This window comes from Gallus gallus, chromosome 1 (genome assembly GCF_016699485.2).
Source record: "Gallus gallus isolate bGalGal1 chromosome 1, bGalGal1.mat.broiler.GRCg7b, whole genome shotgun sequence".
In the NCBI taxonomy this organism is placed as follows: domain Eukaryota; kingdom Metazoa; phylum Chordata; class Aves; order Galliformes; family Phasianidae; genus Gallus; species Gallus gallus.
The window spans coordinates 80,200,901-80,226,696 of NC_052532.1; the positions used below are offsets into that span (position 1 = coordinate 80,200,901).

General features: G+C 46.3%; 2 protein-coding genes across 3 annotated transcripts; both read left to right on the top strand.

Moving 5' to 3' along the window:
* The first annotated feature begins 9,887 nt into the window (after positions 1 to 9,887).
* COX17 (COX17, cytochrome c oxidase copper chaperone) lies at positions 9,888 to 11,768 on the top strand. Its single transcript, NM_001302169.2, has 3 exons — positions 9,888 to 10,043; positions 10,886 to 10,996; positions 11,558 to 11,768. The coding sequence occupies exons 1-2, from the start codon at positions 9,925 to 9,927 to the stop codon at positions 10,968 to 10,970; spliced, it is 204 nt and encodes a 67-aa protein (NP_001289098.1). The 5' UTR covers positions 9,888 to 9,924; the 3' UTR covers positions 10,971 to 10,996; positions 11,558 to 11,768.
* A 3,714-nt stretch (positions 11,769 to 15,482) lies between these two features.
* POPDC2 (popeye domain containing 2) lies at positions 15,483 to 25,295 on the top strand. Of its 2 annotated transcripts, none has more exons than NM_206865.2 (4): positions 15,483 to 16,353; positions 18,509 to 18,617; positions 20,755 to 21,271; positions 24,845 to 25,295. In NM_206865.2, the coding sequence occupies exons 1-3, from the start codon at positions 15,863 to 15,865 to the stop codon at positions 21,223 to 21,225; spliced, it is 1,071 nt and encodes a 356-aa protein (NP_996747.2). In that variant the 5' UTR covers positions 15,483 to 15,862; the 3' UTR covers positions 21,226 to 21,271; positions 24,845 to 25,295. The 2 variants fall into 2 exon arrangements, with proteins under 2 accessions (NP_996747.2, NP_001383920.1); NM_001396991.1 differs by having other exon boundaries at positions 20,755 to 21,133.
* Positions 25,296 to 25,796: the final 501 nt, after the last annotated feature.

Sequence of the window (25,796 nt, forward strand, 5' to 3'; positions counted from 1 at the left end):
GGAAAGACTGGATGGGAACACAGTAGAGAAGGAGCAATGGAACAACTACATGAGTTGTTGATACAGGAGTACAAAGTCTCAGGATGTAGCCTAAAAGATGAGTCCTCCTGGGGCTGTGGAAGATGAGAAAAGTGTAGTACTACCATTAAATGTAGCCACTTCACATAGGTCTCAGTGCAAGATGCTGCCATCTTCTTAATTTTGCATGTGCTGCCTGGCCTCACTGCCTCTGACCTGTGAGTGTTGGCAGCTGGAAGGCTGTGTGGGGAAGCAGCTCAGGAGACTGGTGTTGCTGGAAACTAACGTGCCACGAAATAAAACACATTTTCAGATCACTGCATAACTGCCTGAAGACTAGCTGTCTTCCCACTCATGGGAGTGGGATCAGCTATTTTTAAAGATAAAAATCCCCAAGTATGAAAGGCTCTGAGAAAAGCGTTTGGTCCCAGACAGTGAACTGTGACAATCTTGTCTCCGGCCAGCACTTCAGAAAATGGACTTGAATCTTATCTGGTAGGTCTCTGTCTCAGGATGCATGCTGTTGCTTGAGTGAAAGTGAACTAAAGGTAACAAAGCTGTAAGCAATCAGAAACAGTCATCTGTTCCTTAGCTTAGTCTTCAGAGATCTTGACTGCTGGTTTTCTCCTTAGCATTGCAGGTTGAAGCATCATTTTTATTTATTATTATATTTTTTTTTTCGGTAATAGTTTTTTTGAGACAGAACGGTGTAGCTGAGCTGGGGTCCTGTCCATGTGATGATTTCTTACAACCATTTGGCTGTGTGGGGACAGCAAGTGCTCAGATGTATGGGTAAGCTGTCCACAGCTCCGTGAGTTACTGTGCAGTGACTGGTGGAGCAAACTAATGCTGGCCCACTGCTTAGCATGTTGCAAATGTGTTGTGAAGTGCACTAGTTAACCAGCCATGAAAGAGGCTGAGCTAACTGCATTTTACTTCCTATTAACCTTGAGGCAGGACAGTGTAATTTGCTGCAAAGATGAATTACTGCCGCTCTGTTGATGGACTTGTTATGCTGTGATAGTTTGCTGATGTGCTTGAGCTGTAAAACCAGACGGAGAAGTGGAAAGCTGCGACGAGGAGGTATCAGCTGTGAGCAGAATTAGCTGGGCAAGGAGAAGATGAATTGGACACAAAAATGTGATACAGAAGGAGAGGTTTGGCTGGCTGAGCAAAGAAACGTGTAGAGAGAATCGGTGCATAGAGGACAGAGAGACAGGGTGAGCAGACAGTAGTATACATGGTCTAAAAAAGAAAATGGAAGACTGGGCTGAGGAGATGAAAAAGTGAGGAAGGCTGTAATGTCTCCTCGGTCTTCCTTCTGCCCAGAAAGTTTAGGAGGGAACTGTAGTGGCTGTTCTTCTGCAGTCCACAAGCATCTGTGAAACCTCTGGCAAGACATCATCCGTCTGGCTCTAGGCTTGGCTATGTGGGCGTTCCTCTTCTGCTCTGTTTTTAGCAATAGCCAAACAACCATGCTGTTGTGCTGTGATGCTTCGTGGTTGGTTGTTTTGGGTGTTTTTTTTTTTTTCTGGTTGTTAAAAATATATCTATGCATGTCATAGCCAACGAAGTTATAGCATTAAAAGCATTGTTGAAATGCCCAAATGAAAGCCATGCGTTTAAAATGAATCGCCATCAGACGGAGCTGCCATTCCCCAGACTTGCCACAGGATGTCAGCCTTTCTCCGTGTAGGGGCCGGTACAGACCCTAGCTTGGGGGCTCCAGTCAGAGCTTCTATTTAAGGTTAAATGCCAACTACGCCTTAATGAATATGGCCCTTGGGCTCACCCCAGATAAGCCCCACTATCCATTCCCAGGCCGATCTCCACGTGGTTCTCTAACCGTGTACAGTGTTAATGAGGTGTTGGCTCCTGTGAGATCTGTTGCTTTGTGGATCTAGGCTTTGTCTCAGTGCTAGCTCTTGCCCGTGGTAATGCATTATATCTGCTGTGGAATACCTCACTTAGGACATCTTTTGTAAAAATGGCCTTAGAGTACTGATTATGCTAAATTTAGCTTCATCAAGTTGGAAACTTTGGTTTCTTTTGCTGTTTTTTTTCTAAAAGCTTGGTTAAAACAGGCATCTTGAGATAAAACCTCTGAAATGGAAAGAAAAGCACAGAGATGAAACTCTTTATGGGAGACCTTCTGTTCTCTCTTTCTCTTCTTTTCTTAGTACAACTGCTGGCATGTTTCCTGAACTAAAAGCAATCTACAAACGAGGATAGCTTCAAAAGTCAAAGCTCAAAGAAAATGAAGCAGCAGTGCTTTGTGATAGCAGTTAAAGGATCCACTCCAAAGCCTGCTGGAAGATTTCTATAATGGCTTTGATTAAGGGGGAAAAAAAAAAAAAAAAAAAAAAAAAAGAAAAAGAAAAGCAAGAAAGAGAAGGGGAAATTAAGGACATTTTCAGGCAGTGGGCAGAGAAGTGCAATTTCTGACAAAAGCCCACTCACTCATACAGTTAGACGTGCATGCTCATCAACTTCATTTCACATAGATGAACTCTGGAGGAAATTCTCAGCGATTAGGGAATGACAGAGGCAGACATTTGGTTGCTTTTCTAGACTGGTGTTGTCTACCGTTTGCTGGAATGGTGTTGCCTAACCTCAATAGCAAGAGAATCTTGACCGAACTGCTTAGGAAACTGGTGAATTCCTAGTATTCTCACTTTCCCCATATAATACTGGGAGATATAAATGGCAATTCCAACATGTTAGCTTGCAGCATTCAAGTTCCAGTATGCTATGACATCTAATTTCAACAAAAAAAAACCTTGGATTTGTTCTCTCCCTTGCTTTCCCAAGCAATGGTTGAATCAGTGTTCTAGACCGAGTGCAAGAAGTAAGAGAAGAATCCTTTCCAGAGCCAGAGGAACAGTGGTTTGATGGAAGGGGAATATTATACTAACTTAAAAGACAGGATATTCCCTATTCCTGTGGCTTAGTAGGAGTTGGGAAGAGCTTGTATCTTTAAAGCAAATCCAACTATTTGTTTCAGGAAACCTAGAAGATGTGCATATAGCTGAGTTGTGATTGGAGATGTATCCATCCCAAATCTGCCTTTCATGAGGGTTTGGCTTCAGACCTAATGTTTGTCAAAGTGCCTGGTCAAGTCTGTCTTCCAGCTAGTGGGAAACCTTTCTAGGAAGTGAGTGAGTGTGTTTGCACAAAGACCTGATGTGAAGGGAGTCCCAAGAACTCTTGATTTTCTGTTAGCCACTCTCTTCATAGAAATTAAATAGCTGGACAGAAGTGCTGTGAAGCTGCATTTCATCTTGTATTTATAAACACAGCGTAACTCTTCTACATACCACATTCTAGTTTCCTCTCTGTAGCAATTGGACAGACCAAGACAACAGGAAAGGCGTTATAACAAAGGTGTGATGACGGAAGGACCGGCACATTAGAAAGGTGCTATAAGGAAGGGAAGAAGATTGCTCATCCATATAAGAAGATTCTTTAAATAGGGCTAAGAGAGGTGCAGCCAGGCTCCACCCCTTCACCTGTGCTCCCAGGGCTGACCGAGTGCTTTCCTCAGGTGATCAATCAGTTGTTTAGGCCATGACTCAACAGTTCCCATAAGCCCTCAAATAATTTGTGCATCATGATCATAATCCTCTCTATTAAAACTTTTAAAAAATATTTACTTATCATCCTGTAATTGCAATCCACTGGACTCAGTTAAACTGAGGGCTAGCACGCATCCAAACATCCACATCCACACATCCAGGGAAGGCCTATCAGAAATAAAAGGGTAAGGCAGCATGGCAGCACACTCAGGCTATGGCCAGAAATGAGCTAGAATTGGAGGGAGCCCTTCCAAAGGTTGAGGAAGAATGTGTAAATCTCAATGACTTCTTCTGTGTGAGAAAGCAATGCCTGTGGAAGTTCTCATATATTGCCCCTCCATCTTTGCCAAATGGTCCTGCCCAGTTCAGTTGCCAGTCTCAAACTGTGGAGACTAAACAGAACACAGTATAGGATATAGAGCACATCGTTGGTGTCTTGATAGGTCAGCTGTGAGGCACGATAGGAACAAACTCAGCCTGTAGCACGTTGATCTGAAAACATCTCCTCTTTGATACTAAGTCAGGCTTTGGATGATCCCTAGGAGAGTCAGACCTAGAAGAATTCATTCTAGGTTTTGAACAACAGACTGGATTTGTTGAAGTTAATAATGCACCAGCCAATGTAAAATTTAGTATTTGTTACATAGAGTAAGTACCAACCTAATAGGAAGTTCAGTACTTGGAAAAAATATTGCACAGTATACAGGTTTTCAAAAGCAAGACCAAGTATCCAAAATACAGGCTTGAGCAGAAGGTTTAGATGAAATTGTTTGCCATTGTAGATCTGTTCCTACATCACTTTTTCAAAAAATAACATAAATATAACTGTACTAATGGTACTTAGTAGAATTTAGGAAGATGTCAAAAGAAATAGGGTCATTTGAGAAATCTCTACCTGTACATGGAGCCTTAATGTCTCTTAAATTCTGAACAGTAAGCACTCAATAGTCAAGTCCAATTGATTTTGGTGGGAACGAGGTTTCCTAAGATCTCTTTCAGAATGTACCAACAATGGATCAACAAGAAAATGAGGAGAAAGCAAGCGCAGGAGAATTAGGTATTTAAAACTGCTAACTAGTCTGACCACTGATGTGGAAGAAATGGCTGCATTTTCTACATTACTTTGTAACTTTGCCCGGCAAATAAGAGCTGCGGGGAGTCTAAATGGATTTAGAAGATACGTAACATTTCCTGCTCTTGACGAGCAACTTGCAGTGCTATATAGCATATGTATTGATGCAATATTTAAGAGGAGTGAGATGCTGGGACGTGAGTGCGCAGAAGAATGCAGCCAAAATCAGTAATGTATTTGGAAATGCTAAGTATTCCTTCCAGGCTTTCATTTATCTCCTGCAGTTTGTTGTGACTGTGAAACTGTTCGCTACAGCAGAGCTCAGATTTCATAAAACATGATCAAGAGAGACTTGAACAGATTAAAGCAAGCAAGATTTGCTACTGACACTGACAACAAAATGGCACTGCACCAGGCAGAATAAAATTTTTAATAGCAGCAGGGATGACTAATGTATACAGCAAGCAAGACATGGACCTACTGTATCACTCTCTGGTTCTCAGTGGATCAACTTCTGAACACCATTCATTGGAGTTATTCAGTAACACTGCCTGATTTGAGCAAACTGATCAAGTTGAGAAGATGATATCATGGAATGTTTTATGTGACTCATTATTTTTTCAATACATGGACAAGTTAGTTTGTGTTCTGAATGAGATTTCCTGTATTGCATAAGCATGGACCTTAGACAGCATTTGCTTTCTGTAGGATAACTAATCAGAGATCATACATGCGTATGTGGGGTGCTGTATTAGTGGTGGCTAAGCTGTCTGATTGCTTGGGCTCACATTCAGACATTTTTGGCAATTTATGTAGAGGTTATGCAGAAGTTTAAGTAAGTCTGACTCTTCCAAGTCATGAGAAGAGAGAATGAAAGAGGTTTCCTGTTTGGGAATATCTACGTCAGCAGCTGCCGTGGTTAACCCTGTAGAGGAGTACAAAATCCCAGTTTCCTTCTTCTATGATGTTGCCACAGTGATCGCATACTGAATTTACTGATCTGACTTTTAGAGTGTTCCATGGCAAATTCATAATCTTTGCTAATAAATCTGGATATGTTTTCAGGGTAGTGAGAAGAGGAGGAGGCGTAACATTAAAGTGATGATAATCTTAGTACAAAACGGGGAGAGATTTGTAGCAAAAATGTAAGTTAAGTTTATGGAAAAAAGAAGTACTAATGTCCATTTTATTTTTTCTATACAAAGAACCAGTTTTCACCAGAAAAGTCATTAATTGCTGGAAACAATCTAACACGTTCCATAAAAACACTGCTTTGTTCGAAGATCAATATTTACAGCAGAAATTTTAAACATTGCTACCACACTGTGGTCTTGCAAGCTGCTGTCCACATCCAGCCTTTGACACTCTGAAGATTTGGCTCAGTTTCTGGCAAGGGATGATCTGTTGTGGTACTAAACTCATAGAGCATTAAAACAGACAGAAACACCTTAAAAGCAACCATGATTCTACCCTCATCATATTTCTTTAACAACTCACTTTCCAGTGTGAGACTGTTTCCAGACAGCCTTCCATGATGATCTCCCAGGAGGGGACAGTGCAGTGCTGAGGTACGGAATTCCTGCATTAAAGATTCACGCTGTAGTGCTGAAACAGTGAGATTTACCTTTTCAGCCTGGGACAGGACTGAAGCATCATTTTTTGAGGTGACTTTAGCTCAGGTATAGTGAACCTTAAAGACGGAGCTTGAAATTTACAGGGGTTGCGATTAATCACCTTAAGCTCTTCCGTTGTACAAGATCAGAGCAAAGGTCCTTCTATCCCAGCATTCATCTGCTCTCATGTCATTCTTCTGAATGGATAATATTGGACAGTTCCATATCTGCAACTCTGATCAAAAAGAGATACTCTATCCAGCTCATGGGCAGTTAATGTGGTAGTAACTGGGCCCTGACAAGTCATCTTTCTCTGATGTTTGAAGTCCTTTTCTTGTAGCATATGTAACTAAGTGTTAACCAGAAATACGGACAACTTGTGTGACAATTAGACACAGGTTAATTGGGCTGCTGGGGCAGTGACTGTCTCATGTTTGTACTAGGTCAAAGACAAAAATATTTCTCTAGATCAATATTAAATAAGTGTCTTTTTTTTTTTTTTCAAGACAGTAAAGGGTTAATAGATCCCAGAATAGACACTGCACGGAAAATACCAAACTACATTTATCTCTGCTTCACCACACAGATTTTCCATTGCTAAATTCACCTTTTAAGTCATGTATATTGGAAGTGTGAGATATCTGGAAAACCTCAGTCCGTTCAAGGCTGCTGCTTTCAGCTGGCACTGAATAGGGGCTCACCCCACGTAATGTTAACAATGAATGTAAATATATTTTTGAGGTTCCTTGAAAAGTCTGCACACTCGAGCCTCTCTAACAGACAAGTACATTTTTTTAGGCAGTTTTTTAAGTTGGCTGAAGCTGAAGATACAAGAAGCCAACAGCATAGTCCACAGTGCTACTGGGATGCTTACAAATCATGAGTCACTGAAATATGTTCTATAATTCTGATAAAAGGTTGTGCAGGGAAAATAATTTGTAACACAGTGGAAACTGAGCAGTCTCCCGCAGTTCACCGATTACTCCTCTAAACCAAGAGCTGTAAATGCCCAGCACCATCTGTATTCCTTGTACTCTCACTTCCAGTGCCAGGCTGCCAAGTGACGCAGTAGATCGAGGAGCATCTGTTTTGATCACCTCTTTCAGAGGCTCTGAGATTTTCACTGAATCTCCTTTCGTGGGTACTGGATCTGACAATTTTCCAGCAGTTTCATCTCTGCAGCCTGCCCTCGGCCACTTTTCTTTGACTTGCAGATAGATTTGTCCTAACAAAACAGCTTTCTGACAGAAATTCTTTAATATAATTCACCTGCCACTGTCAGCGCACAGAGGACAAAGGGACAACAAGAAGCACTAAGTTAAGCATTCATCCTTGTGTACAAGGTAGCATCAGAAGACACAAAGTGTGATCTTCCCTCTGCCCCGTACTCCAGGTTGGAACGATCAGGATGAAAATGTGTTGCCTGTACTTCACGTTGTGAAATGTCCATTCCTTTCCTTCTCATCCCTCCCAATTCTTGCCCCTTCATCCCACCAAGAAGTGATCCCTTCTTCCAGTTGTGATCTTTTACAAACCATTACCACGCAGGCAGTGTGGCTAAAACAGCAGTGCTACTCTTTTAACTTGGAAAGCTGCTAGAGTTGAAATGGTATGCTGCTCAAAGAGATGTTTCTCCAGGCTTGTACCTTTGTGTAGAGAATGAAGACAACTACATTTTCACACCACCTCCCTTGGCATTCTGTAGCTCTAATTAGACTATAAAATGTTTTCCTGGGAGATGTTAAATAAAAGACACTGTTCACCTACAGACTTGGAAAATCCCTGTGAGGTTTTTACCTCAGGTTCTTCAAGGTTTTTACCTCCAGAGCTAGGTCTTTGGGTTGTAACCAGTAGAGAAAGCTCTAAGAAGAAAAGACAAAGCTAATTAATTTGAAAGGAAAACACACAGTATATTAAATAAACAAACAGAACAATAGCAAGGCACTGCTTTATAGTGTTGGCGCAACCTTTCAATAAGAGTTTCAATCTCAGCTCCACCTTGCAGGATGTTTGCATGGAGTTGGGAAAAGCATATCCTGGTCAACATATAGAATCTGTGCATCTTCTAACTGAATTGAAGAAACAGAACGGCGAGGTTTTGTTAGCATTAAGTCAGGCGTTCTTCATTAGCAGCACCAGGAAGCTCTGGGGATATTTCCACCATAAGTCCTTCCAAGATGACGTGATTCAGAGTCCATTCTATTTCCACAGGTAGTAACACACTCATTGATTACCTGCGAGATAATTACACACACTCCCATCTCAGGTAGTGATTGATGAGGTTTCCAGTCCTCTACTCCATGGACTCTTGTACCGTCTAGTGTCCTTTTAGCATCATGACATTCCAACCGACAGCCTTTTGCTTCATCCAATAGTCTTCCATGCTTGTCCTCTAGATGAGCTTTCATTGGTGCATGTTCAGTAGGAGAATGCCCATTAGAAGTAATTTATAGGTACCAAAATCGTAACATTTGCTCACTCATCGCTTCGACCACTGTTTCTTAACTTCTGCTTGTCCTTGGATAGAGATAAGTTTGGCAAGCTGTCTTTTAATGAGAGAGGGGAGTCTCTTAATGTCTGCCTGTTGCATCCCAATCTACTCCCAGAGTGAGGCAATTTGGCCTTGTGTGGAGGCCCCAGCTTCTTTTGATGTCTGATAAGCCTACTCGTGCCTTTTCATTACTGAGTTTCTTCTGCTGCAGGTCTCTTGTTAAAAGAGAACAGCCTTACCACATGCTTTCTAGTCTATACTGCTACACCCATAACCATTCACAACATCTAAAAGCTATTACAGTTTTGCAAGCAAGAGCTAATCACACAATACCGCAATTCAACAGCCCTATTTCTAAAAACTCACTGCTGAAATATACTTCTTCCAATCACAACCCATCACACCTGGGCTCACGGCCTCGCAGTGCCCGTGTGCCGAACCAGTTGGGCACAGGGAGGTGGTTGAGTCACCATCCCTGGATGTGTTTAAAAACCATTTGGATGTGGTGCTCAGGGACGTGATTTAGCGGAGGGTTGTTGGAGTTAGGGTAGTATGGTTAGGTTGCGGCTGGACTCGGTGATCTCTGAGGTCTTTTCCAATCTGAGCTACTCTGTGATTCTGTGAGCCACCCTGAACATCCTCATCAGCCACAGATGGATAGCTGGGGACAGGCTACTGAGCTGAGATCGGCAAGTAATTAAACAGGTGGCAATGGGGTGAGCGAGTGGTGTGTGACAGCATTCCAGAGGCAGGAGGCAGCCTCCCGAGGAGCCTGTGTTTTGAGGAGTCGCACAGACACGGGGCAGCAGGAAGTGCCTCATCTCTGATGGAACCCAAATGAGGAACTTTGGCCATCTGGAAAACTGTGTTGCACGCAGCTGCCCTAGAGAGCTGCCTGTAGCACAAGCACGGAGCTGCCCTGTTTCAGCCACAGGCCTACGAAGCACAACTCCGACGGGACTGAGCGGAGCACTTTGAGGGCGCATCGCGCATGCGCGACGCCCGCGCAGAGGCGTACTCAGGCCTAGGAACTACACTTCCCGGCATGCCGCGGGCTATGCGCGCAGGCGCGGTTAGGCGAGGCTCCTCCCGGAAGCCAAGCTCGCTGCAGGCCCCCTGTCTCCAGTAGGCCGTGACAGCAGCGAGCTGCTCGCCATGTCGACGGTAGCGGCCGTCAGCTGCGACTCCAAGGGCGCCGGGGAGGCACGGGACGAGAAGAAGCCGCTGAAGCCGTGCTGCGCCTGTCCTGAGACCAAGAAGGCGCGGGACGCCTGGTAAGTGGCCTGGCTGCTGCCTCGGGCTGCCGGGGCGCGCCGTTAGGGATTAACGTGTGGCGGCCTGGTGTAACGGAGAGCGGGGGCCGGCCGCTGCACCTGCCTAGGAGGCTTCGCTGCTGCCGGCTCTGCTGAAGCCAGGCGTGTGTGTTCAGGTCCCTTTGAGGAAAGGGAGTAGGGTGAAAGTCTTGTGTCAGGTGGAGCTGCCGTGGGTGGGTCAGCACTTCTAGTCGGGCTTGTCGTAACCAAACTAAAGCGCTGAAGGGTAGAATGTGTTTTAGTACTCCCAGTCTGATCGTTTGTCCTTCTGGCAGTGGAATCCCCGCCCAAGGGAACAGGAAATGCTCTGCAGGCCGCCGGAGAGCGAGTCTGACCTGGTTTTGTGGTGTGTGCTGCGCTACAGTGATGGCAGTTTCCTGCCGCTATTTGAACACATAATGGGCAGCGGGATGGATGAGTAATATGGAAAGTTACTGTTTGTGATAACCACCAAAAACTGCACTACACCATTGTTTATGGGTAAAGCCAGTCTAAATCTTTCTTGTATTATAGAAACTTTGCACCTCTCCTTCCTGAATGATTTGAGAATTCGCTGTCAAGATCAGCAAGCCAGCAAAGTGAGGCAATGGCCATGGACTGTATAATAAAGTCCCAGTAGACCTGCTCATTGTCGACTCTAGTAGTGCTATCCTAGACAGGATAGGCAAAAAAATCTCTGGAGCCTAATTGTTATTTATTTCTTTATTTTTAATTGTCCTCAACAGCTTGTCAGCTGGTGTGGTTTTGACTAATAGTAAGGTAACGTTTTGTTGCTGAGTCTTGGAAATCTTTTTGTTTTGCAGCATCATTGAGAAGGGGGAAGAAAACTGCGGGCATTTAATTGAAGCTCACAAGGAGTGTATGAGAGCTCTGGGCTTCAAGATATGAGTGGGGTGAGCAAGATGATGTGTGTGGTGAGTATAGCCTACAGAAGTGCACTCCTTTCTTGATTTCTGCCTCTAAAGTATCCTGGTGTCTCAGCTGGTGCCACTGGAAAGTACAGGGTACTGTCCATGATGACAAAGGGCAAATCTTCCCTAAAAGAGGGAAGGCCAAGTAAACCTCATTGACCCTGGAGTAACTGTTGCTCTCCTTGTGAGGATGGCGAAGCCTCCTGGGAGCGCAGAGCCCCTGTGAACGGCTCTTGAATAGTGAAGTTTGATTCTGCCTCTGTTCTCTTTCAAGAAATCCAGAGTTCAGTGTAGATTTCTAATGGTAGGACGCTGTGTTTAGTTCATGCCCCTCCTTCATCCAAATGCAAAAGTCATGTAGAGAGGAAAACCTGTTCTTGTCTCATATTCTTTGGAAATGGACATACCTCACCCTGGAGTTCAGAAAGAAACTCTGGAACCAGTTTAAGAGCAGAGTAGGGCTGTTAGTATGCAATACTCTTAATGTCTGGAGACTGCTGAACTGTCCCTTGATATCCTGTGGGAATCCACATTTAATGAAGCTGTCTTTCCTCCCTTTTCTAGATGATGACTGTTGTGTGATTGGTGTACTGGAAGGCTGAAAAATAGATTTTTTCTGCAAGTCGCTTCAAAGGACAAATATGATAAAAGAACCTATCTATAAAGAGTCTTTAATGTGTATCACATCTGCAGCTTTTCCACTGTTACCTCTTTATTGCTGGTATAGAAAATATATTTTTTTCCCCCTTAATAAAAGTCTAAAAATGACCAGTGATCCTGACTTCTGTTTTTTGTTTGTTTGTTTTCAGTAAAAAGTTAAGGGAAAAAAAATGGCAATGGTTATTCAAAACAGTGAGCTATAGGGAAGGAGAGCGTGAGAAAAGCTTTAACTGAAATGAGAGCAGGGATCAGTCAGACCAGCAGCTAAACAGGTGGGTCTTCAGTGTGGGTTTTCCATCTGATGCTAATTGAGAAATCATGCTAGCCATATTACTGTGTTACTGCTTTCAGCGAAGTCATGCTGAGGCTTGTTGGGGAGCTTGTGACTCTTAAGTGTAACTATATTTCTGCAAAGACAACGGTAGTCTTAGGAAACAGACATTCCTTAGAATCAAAACTAGATTTACTTTCCCCTGCTGAAAAGTAGAAACAACTCTAATGCAGCTCTGCCCTTGAATTGTAATTTGTCACCTGTAGGACTTTTTTTTTTGTTTGTTTCATACTATGTCTCTATGCAGTCCTAGTGTTTTTCTTCCTTTAGTAAGTTAGCTTTAAGGTAGCATGATTGGTTATTTCCTTTCCTTCTGCTGAGCTTTCTTTTCAGAAACTGAAGATAAGAAATGTGTGCGTTGTCTTGATTGCTGTTGCAGGTAGGTGTGTAGTACTGATGCTTTCTCTGTGTGCTGGGGATTGCATATTCTGAGCTAGCAGCAATTGAGCCCGTGATCATTGTTATGGGACAGTTGGTACTGTCCCTGCCAAGACTTGCGGGTTGTGTGAGAGGAATTCAGACTGCTTTCTAGAATGTTTCTTAAGCAAAGGACAGAGGTCCTGTGGCACTGTATCCTGTCTGGAAATGGTGCCACGGAGTACAGAGCTGGGCAGGGGAGAACGGAGTGCTATCGTAATAAGATCCAGAAAAGGAAAAAATGAATTCCCACGCACAAATTCTAGAGACGTTTAGACCTGCATAAAGTGAAAGGCATGGTAGGTGTTCTCACTTGTTTTTTGGAAGGAAGGAAAATGATGGGTAGTGTGCTGCAATGCTAGTGTGCAACAGGTGCTGAAAAGATACTGGACACTTAAAAGCAACAATCACCTTGTAGTCAGATCTTGCTGTGAGGCTTCCATCATTATTACTACAGGATTCTAATGCGGTGGATTCAGATTCAAAGCCTGAATGGAGGGGGGACTGATGGCATATCCTATCCTGAGCGTGATATTCAGTGTAGCTGCAAGGAGACAAAATGAAGCAGGAGCAGGAAATGTGACTGAACTGCATGGTGGTAGTTCAACTAAATATGGTACAAGTTATCTTTGTACATCTGCCATTGTGAGCTTGCCTGAAACAGTCTTGAGAATTTTCCCAGCTGTTTCCCATGTGTATTGCAAAGTGTTGTCAGTAATGCACTTGATAATAAATGTAAAACAATCGTCTAACTATTCCCTCTCTGACTATAGGCCATCAAAGCCTTCGTGTCCGTAACTCAGGTGATTAGACTTCTTTTCGGATTACGAGGTCACTAATAAACCTGTATATGCCCTGAGGAAAACAACCAGTCGTGTAGCTGCTGTGGGATCTGAGACTGATAATCTCTTGGTGCGGGGCTGCTCTCAAGGATAGCGGATAATGCTAAGTACACAGATTTATTTGCCAAACACATAATGCACCTGGTTTGCGTCATCACCTGTTAGCGAATGTTAAGTGCTACTGGATGAGTTCATTATAGCTGAGAAGTCAGTAGAAACCATTTACGTGCTGCTTAACTCAGAGCTGAAGAGCTTGACATGTCTATTTTTTTTCCTCATGCTCTTTTTGTTGTAATGCCGTTGTGTCTTCTTCCAGTGAAGAGTTTTGATGCTGCTCAATTATCTTATTATTTGCTCTCTTGATTCCAAATTGTTTTGAGCGTGATATCTCCCTTCTAGTACTTGTTTAGCTTTTCCCCTTGAGTCAGTATTGGCTTATGCGCTCTCAGCTTGGATGAACCTCATCATCCCTAGATGAGAAGGCGTGTAGTCCAATTCAAGGCAATGCATTAGAATAAAATCTCTTTTCAGAAAACTAAGAAAGTTCTTTAAACTCTTGCAGGATAGAAAACTGAATGTGCTGTGAAGATGGGCTGTATTCTTAAGGCAGAAAGCAAGGTTTGGGCCTTGGTGTTTCAGTCATTTTACAATGGTTGCCAGACACCTCGACAAGCACTGATCCAAACAAATGCTTGAAGCAACCTCAGCAGCTCAGGCACTCTTGCATGTTGCCATTCAGGACCCTTCATTCTATGTCTTCAATGATACAGGCCTTGATTTGTACGCGTTACAGTATAAAAAGCCAGGGCTTGACACCAACTGAATGTCCCAGTACTGTAAAGGAAGTCCAGCTCTGGGGTATGCTCCTTGCAATCCCAATGGCTGCCGTTACTGACATCAGTGTATATCATCCTTCCCTCTCTGCAAAGGGGCCAAAGATACCTCTTGGAGATGAGCTTTGTTATGCTTCAGTTGGTAGAATTTCTCTCTTAAGTAAGGGACCACTGGAGACAAGTTTCCCTGTATCACTTCACCATTAACAGGAGCACGTTTCTGCGTGGATTGTACTCCCCCCTCTGAGCAAAGCTTTATTTGTGTTATTTCCTTACCATGTGGCAACTGGTCAAGGTACTGTTGCTGCTCTTAGGAATAGTACAACACTGTGTTGCACGTAGACTAGGAACTGCCGAGACCTGTTGTGCTGGCTGAGACCATGATATTTTCTTTAAGGCTTCTTTGGGGCATTGCTTATGCCTTACCCAGTTGATAGTGTTATCCTAGAGGGCTATTAGTGGCAGAGCTGATTGTGTTTCTTTAAATGAATGATGCCAATGGGAATGGCATGTTAGGCAGGGCAGCTGCAAGCTCGTCCTGAAACACAACCACCCTTGGAAACCCTATCCCTACCCCACTGACCGATGCAGGCTGACTTCATACTGTTGACTGACCATGCTGGTTGCGTCAATGCCTGAAATGTTACTGCTTCCTGGCAGTGGGGTGGATCCTGCTGGTGTGATGGATAATGTGTTACTCGAAGCAGGGGAAAAGCTGCATTTACACATCTTACTCGTGGCTGACAACACAGGCCTGTTATTCGTGGGGTGAAAGAATCCTCACTCAGTTGGGATGTCCCTGCAAAGCATGCTTCCAAGTGCTATGCTGTGGAACTTTTAGACAGTATAATCTCTTCACAAGAGATAAAGCTGTGTCCCAACAGCTCACTATCTTTAGCTCTGTCCCTTGCGCTCACAAATGTGCTCTGGTGCTATACCTCAAGCCTCTAGGTCTGAAATGCTGCGCCTGTGGAGAGGCTGTGTTGCAGAGCCCATTGCTGGAAAAGAATGTTCTATGGAACAGCCTCTCTTCTGCTGAAATCCTGGCGCTGCTGCCTGTTGCAGCAGGAGAAGGAGACAACCTTTCTCCTTTTTTGTTCCGTGTGAGGGTCACTCTCTTGTAAGAGCACGGAGCAGTGCTGAGCCCTGCAGATGCCTGGAGTTCTCAGTGATAAAGCCTGTTGCTCTCCCTTCCCCTCATTGCACTGGACTTATCTGGGTGCCTGAGTTATGTTAAGTGGCGGGTGCGTGCCTGTTCTCCATTCCCCTTGCTGCTTTTGCTCCTTGGATTTCAATTCCAAACATGGTTATCCCTCTGGGGTCCCTCTCCTCGCTGCTGCCAAGTGATAGACATACCAAATCCAACCCGGCCGCCCTCCCCGCCGCACTCTCACGGGCTCATTTTCACTGTCAGAAGGCTGGCGACAGGAGCAGTGCAACCAGACCTCTAACTGGGCTCAGAGTTTTCCAGCTCATGGCCTCTGCTTTCTCTTCGCCTGAGCTTTTTCAGCTTCTGTTTTGCCAGATCTGTTTTTCTTTGGCGCAGCTAGGGAGAGGGCCAGCCTGATTTGTGAGCCGCAAAGAGGAAAAAAGTGAGCTCTTTGGGGATTTTTCAGAAGTGAAAACATCTAGCAGTGCTTTAACATGTCGCCGTGAAGTGCGCTGCCGTGGGACCGGCCGGCACTGAGGAGTAGGAGGAGGAACAGCCACCCAGCAGCTCTGCTTTCAGACCTCTGCAATCTTTGCATATGACAATTGCTTTTTAACTCCAGCCAGCCGGGGCAGGATGAGCACCAGCAGCCTCTCCTGGGACCAAGCAGTCCTCCAGCCTCCTGCCTGCGATGCCTGGAAGGAGCACATGGAGGGAGCGGCCTACCATCTGGCCAGCTGCATCGTCCTCCTGGGCTACATGGGTGGCAGCGGCATCTTCGGGTCCCTCTACATTTTCGGCCTCCTGGCCCCGGGCTACTTCTGCTACGCTCTGTGGGGCTGGCTGAGCGCCTGTGGGCTTGACATCTTAGTCTGGAATGCACTGCTCGTCCTCACCTGCGTGCTGCAGCTGGCCCACCTGGCTTACCGGCTCCGCAGAGACACCGTCCCCGAAGAGTTTGAGCTTCTCTACAAGGCCATGTACCTGCCCTTGCAGGTGCCCCTGGAAGTCTACAGAGAAATTGTGAAGTGCTGTGAAGAGCAAGTGCAGTCACTAGGCCGAGACCAGAACTACGCAGTAGAGGGCAAGACTCCCATCGACCGGCTCTCCTTGCTGCTGTCCGGCAGGTAAAGCTCTCCCGGTTCCCAGCAGGCCCACAGCAAAGCAGTTGGGCTGCTTGTTCTTGTTTTCTCACTCTGTACTAACTGGGGTAATGATTATTTCCTTCCTCTGAAAGGGCTTTGCGATATACATCTGCCTGCTGCTTTTCCTGATTATTTTTTTTTTCCCAATTAGCCTTTGGGCTTTTTCTATATATAAAAATATTTCAGGTAATGATACGCAGCCAGCACAGCTGTGCTTATGATAACATTGGGGAATCCTTACCTCCTTCTTTGTCTTTTTAAAGTGATTTTATTTCTAGTGGCAGCAGAGCTGGAGCCATCAGAACAGGAGGTGTGTCTGAACCTGTGTTCTCGATGGGTTCCAGACACAGCTCTGTGCTATGGGTGACTGAGCATGCCAAGCAGGAGTCTTTGGTTCACCTGCTGCCCTGGCCAGCAGTGTTAAGGGAGAGCTCCCTCCCCGTTCCCGTTACCTGAACCCTCAAGGCTCAGTTTTTCCACTTTGAGGATCATTTTGTCAAAAGAGAATCCATCTCACCTCAGCAGGCCCCATTCTTTTTTTGTACTGTCGTGCATCCACGCTTTTCCTTCTGAACCATCAAGGAGGACCTCAGGGACCTGTAGATGGTTGCAGCTGATTGCCTTCAAGCTATGTTCATTTGCTATTTATTTACTGGGGGGTTTGATTGTGGAGCGAACAGTTGTGATGAGGTACTGGCGTTTGTTTACCCTAGAGCCTGTGGCACACCCCCGTGATCATATCTCTTTTCCAATTTTCAAAATCTAAATGCAGAAAATAGTAGTGATGTTAACTGCTGCCAGGCACTCAGCATTAACGTCCAGAGAGAGTAAAAAGGGAAAGAGACCTGTAAGTGTCTCACAAGGATTTTCCTTTGGGAAGACGAATCCAGAACCACCTGGAACTGCAGCGGAGGTGAGGGGGTGCATGAAGAAGTGTTGTCCGTGCTTTTTCTTGTATGTTTGTACATTGCTGGGGGATGTGTTAAGAGCGTTCTGGGACTACCAACCCAGGCAATGTAATGGGAGGAAATTGGGTACGTGTATTTCTACTGGATGCCCCTCTCCTTACCAAACTCCAGGCTGAGCAGCCTGCTTTGAAGTGTACCAGAGCTGCAAATAACATTTCTGGGGTGAGCTGCCTTGCCTTGCACTGGGTCATCTGCTGCTGCTCTGTGAGCACAAAATGCTGCAATGTGCAGTAAGCCAGTGCTGGTGGGGCTGTTCTACTCACTTTTGCTGTGGGAAGTATGCATTTTGCTATGGGATGCAAATCCAATCCCACCTGCACAGGGCATTTCTTGCTACCCACCCTGTTACCTTATGAGGCCGTGGTTGACCCTGCAGAGCACTGCTGCTCTTACAGTGCCCTCTTTGGAATGGAATAATAACAAGATAAGGTGGGCTGGAGGCACAGGATGTACCTGAAACAGAAAGTCATGCAGTCCTTGACCTTCCCAGGTAGTGCATCTAACTGGAATTCAGCAGCAAACTGAGCCTGGTAACTCCTGAGAGCTGGAATTGCCCCTGCGCTCATGCTACTGCAGAGTGTGACAATAGAGAGAAACCCCAAATCATGCAGCAGTCTGGTGGTGCAGAGCTAAGAACAGGGCTTCAGCCTGCCCTGCCATTGTTCCAGGCTGTGCAAATGATGCTTGGAAGGCAAGAAGCTGTGAGATTGAATGTGCAGCAAACCATGAGCTTGCAGCATCGTGTCAGTGATACTGGGTGAGGACTGTGCAGCATGGAGGTGAGGATTGCCTGCCCTCGTGCAATTCAAAGGAAAGCAGGAAGATGCAGGTAGAAAGAGGTATGATCAGGCTGAGAAGTACTTGAACAGTAGCAGTCCTGTGGGCTGAGAAGCACTGGTTTAGGACTGGCATTGCACCTGTGAGGGCTGGGTATGCAGTAAGAAATGAAACAGGTGGAGAGCAGGGCAGTGGCAGTGAATTTTGTTTCCCATTGAGAAAAAGAGAGACAGCCCCAAAGGCTGGAGCATACGCAGCTGCCTTTGGTAGGCTGTGGGACACACATGAGGCAGGGAGAAGGCCTCTCCTTGCAGGTGGGACCGGCTGTGTAGTCAATTTCATGGGGTATTTGCTTTGCAATCTAAGCCTGTGCATCTTGCCTGTACCTGCAGGGTCCGTGTGAGCCAGGACGGGCAGTTCCTCCACTACATCTTTCCATACCAGTTCCTGGACTCTCCAGAATGGGAGTCACTACGACCTTCCGAGGAAGGAACGTTCCAGGTAACTCTGAGGGTCATCCAGGCTCACTCCTGGTTTCCCACAGCCAGCCAGCAGTAATGCCAGGCACAGCTCAGTAGGTGGGGAGGCCTTGGGTTGCTGGCTTGCTGCTGTCAGAATGCTCCCTTATACCAACACTGAAGTGTTTGCCCAGTGGGCTGCATTGTTCTGTGGCAGGATGGCATCTATTTGGGGTGGAGAAGCAGAAAGGATGATTCACGCCTGAATATGGTCCTTTCTGAGCAGAGGAATCCCTTGCTGAGAGACCAGAGCAATTGTTATTTGCAGCAACTGAGAGGGTTTTGCTCTTGCTGTCAACACCACAGTATTTGTTGTTTGGCTTTCCTTCTGGAGGAGATTACGCAAGCCCGTATCTCTCCGCCTTCAACCCATGAACTGGGGCTGGCTGATAGCTATCAGGATGTCAATCTAGACTGTGTCAGTTGGGACATATGAGGAGGGGCTTTGCTAATCCCTGGCGAGGGTGGGACAGTCATGAAGGAATTACGCTCTTATGAGGGCAGCCACGTTCAGGCTTGGTTAAGCCAAGGCAGCTCCCCATATCTGCTTTCCTCGGGTCTGAATTTGGCCTGGATACTGTGAGAGGGGAGGTCGTGGTGACTGGTTCTGAGACCTCTGCCGTCACTGATCGTTGCAATCCTACCAGAGGAGCAGCAGCAGGGAATGGCTGGCCCTGCGAGGGTGGCACAGGCTACAGCTTGTGAACAGAAATTGAAATGTCAGGCCAAGGTACTGAGGTAGACAGAGAGTAACAACAGCATGGCTGTGCCAGAGGTGGGGGTATCTTGTATTCTGCACCAGGCTTCAACCCACTCCTGGGTTCTGTTTGAGTAAGAGTTGAGAAGAGAGAACAATAGCTGTTGTTTCCTGAGGGAAAAGGTCCATCTAAGGCAGGAAATATCTGCACAGGCATCTGCAGTGCTTTCTGAGCTAATTTCCGTGGAACTGAATGTTCCTAGAGTTCCTGGTCAGGGGGATCACTTGCACCAGGGCACTGTGATAGGTGGTGTTGGTCTAGGTGGGGAAAGGCTGCAGCAGCATGCTAGAAATGCCTAAATCCTTGTCTGCTCACTGAGAGCGAAGAATTATCAGGCTGCATGAGAATTCATCAGGTGAGCTTTGACTGGTCTATGTTCCTGGCAGAACATTGTTCTTAATGCCCCTGATGACATGCTATCTTGGACGAGTGTTAGACCCACTAGTTCCTCTCATCTGTGTCACTAATAATACCATGTCGTCTCAACCTTACTCCAGCACCACAATTGTTTGAGTAGAAAAATGCATATTTTACTTTGAATCTTTGCTGGAAGAGGACACGGGAGGCTTTTTTTGCCCACATTTCCCCCCGTGTCTGACTGGGTTGAGCAGTTCTAGGCCCACTGAGAAATGGCAGGGGCCTGACTCACTCCACTTTCTCTCATGCCTTCTGCTTTGGCCACGTCTTCTTCCCACACTGCTGCTGAGCTGCTGGCTTCCAGTGCCTGGAGGAGTCAGGTTTTGTGGCTGGCTCATTCTCCCAGAAGCTCTGATGATTCCAGAGGTGTTCATGGACGAATCCTGTTCTGTTGCCCTGGCAAGGAGAGAACTGTTGTTGCCGCAGCTCACCTAATCCCTTGTGAAAAGCAGAGGCCTTTGATTGCTGTGCCAGAAATTGGTTAGGAAAAGGAGATTCTTCTCACTGCGGTTTCTGTGTGACCCATACTCTCACTAACCTTGCCCCGGGGAAGTTCTCGGGTATTAGGTCCTGTATTTCCTTCATAGGGCAGCTGCTTGCATGGCAGCAGTGTTAGATGTCAATCTCAAGGACACACACTTGCAGCCAAGCTATGTTCAGCTTCCCAATGGCCCTCTGCCATGGTGGCAGGCCAAGGAGACCCCTGTGTATGGAGTGAAAGGGAGCCCCCGGGATATTTTGGTTCCAAGGCCTGTTTGCATGCCAGTGTCTCCATTACATTCAGATGTTCTTCTCTGGCCCAAGAGTGTTTCACCCTGCATATGTTTCTTATATTTTATTATTATATTTATTGCAATATATAGTCGCGTGTTGTATATTTTAAAAATTGTTAGCCTTATAGCTAGTGTAAAAAATGCCTATAATGACTCTCTTGCTGCCCCACAGGTCACACTGACAGCTGAAACTGACTGCAGCTACATCACCTGGCCGAGGCGGCGGCTGTACCTCCTCCTGAGGAAGGACCGCTACATTGCCCGCCTCTTCTCCTCCCACCTGGGCTATGACATCTCGGAGAAGCTCTACTCCCTCAATGAGAAGCTCTTTGCCAAGTTTGGTCTCCGCTTTGACATCCGCTTGCCCAGTCTCTACCATGTCCTGGGGCCGGCCTCCTCAGAGGGGGAGCTGGAGGAGGCCGAGGAGCTGCCGTGCTCACCACAGCCTGACCACGGGCTGGACGGGGCCTCGGAACCCCCTCCACAGCCTCCACCACCACCACCAGCTGCTTCACGCCCTCGGTCCTCCCGGCCCGAGAGCGACCTGCTGGGTGAGGACTCCACCAGTCTTGTCTTGGAAGATTTTGCTGAGTTACCAGGGTCATTTATGGACTATGTGAGCGAAGGGGAGTATATGAAGTGAGGGTGCTCTCTGCACAGGCATGCATCACCCCATGTGGCACCCCCACGTAAGTACCCACCAGTGGCAGCAAGTTCTTCCCCAGCCTCTTGCCCTTGCTTGCCACAGAGGTGAGGAAGAGTGCAGGTGGCTCCCCTGAGGTCCCCAGGGGCAGAGGTATGGCAGCCCCAAAGCAGAGAAGAAGATAGTGGCTGCTTGACCTTACCAGTTCCCTCCCGGTGGCTTCCCGCTGCCAGCACAGGATGCTCTTGGTCTCCTGTTACGGAGGTTAGCATACAAGTAGGTATAAACCCACACCATACAGCCCTCTTTTTCCCCAAGGAAATCACTCCAAATGCACCTTATGATTGCCAGGTGTACCTGCTTGGTCATCATGATGCTGGTAAAGACTGTGATACTGCCATGAGGTCTGTTGCACTTGGCAGCATTATTTTGCCAGCTGATACAGAGAACCCAAGGAGATGTCCTTGATCTGCATGATTTTAAGTAGCAGGAGGTAAAGGCTTAATTACAGGCATCAGGCACACAGTGGGGTGTAAGGACTGGTCACCAGCCTACAGGAAGCTCCTCCCTGCCTTGTCCTCTCCATCCCCTTGGGGAGGCAGAGGCACTATAATGGTGTCCAGGTTAGTGGGATGTGCGGGTATCTGAAAGGACAGCATGGGATCAGCCTGCTTGTGTGAGGTAGAGCTGCGACTGGAGATACTCTGGTGTGGAACTGAGGAAGGTAAATGCAGGTGAGGGAGCTGACAACCTCAGTGAGGCCAGCACAGGTAAAACCACCTCCAGGGCTTAACGTGGATGGATAGTGGGGAGCACTGTGCATTGTTCAAAGTCTCCAATGACCCTGAACCCTGGCAGGCCAAATGTAAAATGTTGTTTTTACATGCCCCAAGCTCTACTTTCTGGTAAGTGGGAATAAGATGCTTCCCTCCAGAATGCCAGCTCCTTGCTCTTGTGGGGGGAACTTCCTGGGCTTGGGGACATTGGGGCAGTACAGGAGAACAGAAATAGCTAGTAGAGTGGCTCATACTTGAAATTCAGATACAAGTGGCTGAGGGATAAATTCCATGCTGAGCTACATTTAGCCAGCTGCTGCACGCCAGCTGCAGTCTCCAAATGTGCATTCTTGCCATCTTGAAGTGCTGCTTTCTGGCAGCCAGTTGCCAGACTCTAAGCCTGGGCCTGGGATTTCTGTCTTAAAAGTGACCACTGCGTGAGTCCAAGCTGAGTCTGCAAGAAAGCTGAAAAGAGCTTTTGAAAGCAGTGGAGCTGGAAGATCTTCCTGTCCTATACCATTCTGCTTTGAATTAAGTCGTGTGCCTGATTGTTCCTGCTTTTCTGTGTCTACTGACTTGAAATCTGGGATATGATGGAACTAGCCAGGAGAGAAACAAGTGTTTGGTTTTCCTTGAATTGGATTGAAAAAAAAAATCAGCAAGAGTTTTACTTAGTTTGAAAGAAAAATGGTTCAGAGAGAAAAAAAAAAATTAAAATCCTTATTTATTTTCTAGCTTAGCAGATCTCCTAATTTGACAGTTAGGCTGTAGGCTGCTGGAGGTACAAACTTGAAGCTTTTTCATTCCTTAATTGGCGATGCAGGAACATGAATCAGTTATGAGACAGTCATTCTCTGAACTGTCAGGCATTTCTGTTGCATAGATGCAATCAAAAATAAATGCAGCTAGTGCTGTAAATGGGGTACAGGCACTTTGTGTTTTGCTTGTATGTTGTCTTCTCAGCGCTAGGATATCCATTCTCAGGTCACTGGCAGAATTCTCCTGGTAGATGAAGCTCAGTAAAATCAGAATTTCAAACGCAATTAAGAAAAATAAGGAAGGAAGTGATGGAGGCAAGGAATACCACAGCTTTTCTTGAATTGAACCTTTCAGCCAACTGTATTTGGCATAAGACAGTACTGTGAACATGCATGCAAAAAGTGCTTGTATACGTCTGCCTTGGGGGGGCACAACATGTTGCTCATGAGGCACAATACAAAGCTCCATATACTGTCACAAAGTCCTTTTAGAACATTTGGAAGCTCTTGTCTTTCTAGACCTTGGGACCGAGGCAATGTCAGCGTGGGTTGATATCTGGAGTAGAGACTTGTGATAGAAGCCCAAACGTTCCAGAGGCCTGTATTTGGAATGGAGGAGGGGGACGGTCTTCCTCTGTCAGTTGTCGCATCAGGACATTGCTCCACCATGACCTGAGCTCTTAACAGCAAAAGGTAGTGCTGGAGAGGAGTGCGGTCCTCCCTCCTGGCTGGGCACATGCACAGCTGCACCAGCCTGCTGCGGCCTGGGGCAAGCACTTTTGTAACTTCTGCCTTAAAAGTGGTGAAAACAGTAAACAGGGATAGTCCCTCCCAGCATCCTTGCTTTGAGGTATGCAATAGCTGTGGTCTCACAGCTTCCCTGGGGCTTTCCCCTGTGCTGAGCTCTCATCTGTCTCCCCAGCAGCTTCCAGCCTGGGTAATTACCTTCTAGTTCTCTAAATTCTCTGCAAATCACCTTTCTTTTCATTGACTATTGCCACCTTGCTATGCCACAGTGCAGGAAACAATTTTTGAATGCCCAAAGTGATTTTTGAATGTCCATAGAACGGTCTCAGTTGGAAAAGACCTGCAAGGTCATGAAGTCCAACCATCAGCGTGACCTACTGAATCCCACCACTAAACCACATCCCTTAGTTCCACATCTACATATCTCTTAGATACCTTCAGGGGTGGGAACTCCACTGCTCTGGAAAGCCTCTTCCAATCCCTGCTCACCGTCTCTGTGAAGAATTTCTTCCTCATGTCCAACCTAAACCTACTCCTTGCAACTTGAGGCTGTTTCAGTACAAAGCTTTCCTGTGAGAAGTGTTGTCCTACTGTACTTATCATCTAGTCCTTGAGAGGGTTACTGATCTGCTTGCGAGCAAACAGGCTGTGTTATCCTATTGAAGAGCACATGCTTTTTCAGGAGAGCAGCTGTTTCAGTAGTTCATCTGTTTTAAATGAGACAGGTTCAAGGGTTCTGTTCAAAACTTGCTGTAGCAGCATACTGCTGTATAGCCCAGTATTCCCTAGCAAACAGCTTTAATCCCTGAATGAAAATTCATACAACCAGAAGCCACCTGCCTTTTCCCCCTTCCATATTGCATTTGCTCTGGCTTGTCCTATACATGCTTGCAAGATGCGTAGCCGCTGCTACTTAGTTTTGCATCTGTGAGCTGGCTTTCTCTGGGGTGGGCAAAATGGATGGGTGCTCGATGGTCTGTAGCCTGGTATCTACATTAGGAATTCTTACACCTGCTTTGCGAGCAAAACTAAAGGAGCTGTGGGCTTTGTTCAGTGGTATCACAGAAGGTGCTGGGAAGAGCTTTGGTTTTGCTGCCTCAGTGTGCTTGGATAACATTTTCTGATTTATTGTGCGTGGAAGAGTTATATGGTTTTGCATGCCAATTTAACAGGAGAGGGGGAGGAGGAAAGGTAATGGTGGGGTCTGTGAGGTTTGTGTCTTGGAAAGGTTTGCAAGACAAGTAAGAATTATTCCTGTGACAATAACGGTGCTTTCTTTCTTTGTCTCTTTCTCTCACCCTTAATTTTCCTTCCCGCTCCACTGCTTTCTTTCTACAGCCTCTGAGAACCTCCGGAGCCACCTTCCTGCTCCCTGCAAAGGACGAGCTCCACTGGCTCCCACGCAGACCCCCGAGCTCTAGGGAACAGCAGGCTGTTTGGATCCCAAGCCCCCCTGAGGGGAGTGTGTACTCACACACCTTTCTGACCAGATGGACACACTGTAGCACGCACCAAAATGTCTGCCTGCATGGACACGGACACTCAGGAGCACATGAAGCACACGCGTGGGACTGCAGTGACCCTCCAGCACCTCCCACTCCACAATGTTTGCTTCAACCTGCCAGCCCCAGGGTGATTCCCTGGTTTGGTTTCTAGTCCTGCCTCTCCAGGGCATGTCTGCAGCCCTGGTACCGTGGCACAGCGATATGGCTGCAAGCAGCATGAGCTGCTCACGGGATCTGTGTTCCCTTTGATTTAATGATTCCCATTAAAGACAGAGGAGAAGTTGGTGGTGTTTCAGGATTTGGAGAGGGCGATAACGCTGCTTGAAGAATGCAGGGTGGTTGAAAAGCCATGGGGAAAAGGGCAGTGGGAACTGGGGTGCCTGGTGGCTTTGGTAATGGGCGTGTATTAGAAGGCATAATATGGAGATTGGATCTATTACATCACAGTAGGCATCCGCTCTAGTGAGGCCAGGAAAGCCCTTCTAGGGACCACGTTTCTCACTGCTGGCAAGCACTGCTTAGCAAGGACAATACCAACTTCTGGTGAAGGGTCAGTTGTTTGAGTTGATACTTCTGGAATAAGGAAGAGAAGAAACTGGGACTCAGGTGAGAAGGAGAGTCTGAAATGGCATTTTTGTACTCTGCGGGGCTTGGTCTCGGGGTGTGCACACAGCGAAGGAAATGAGTAAGAGCAAAAAGCCTCTGGGAAAAGCAGCCACTAGTAGGGAGGAGGTAGTGCAGCGCCTTAGGAGGAAGTGTGGAAATGGAAAAAACATCTTCCACGT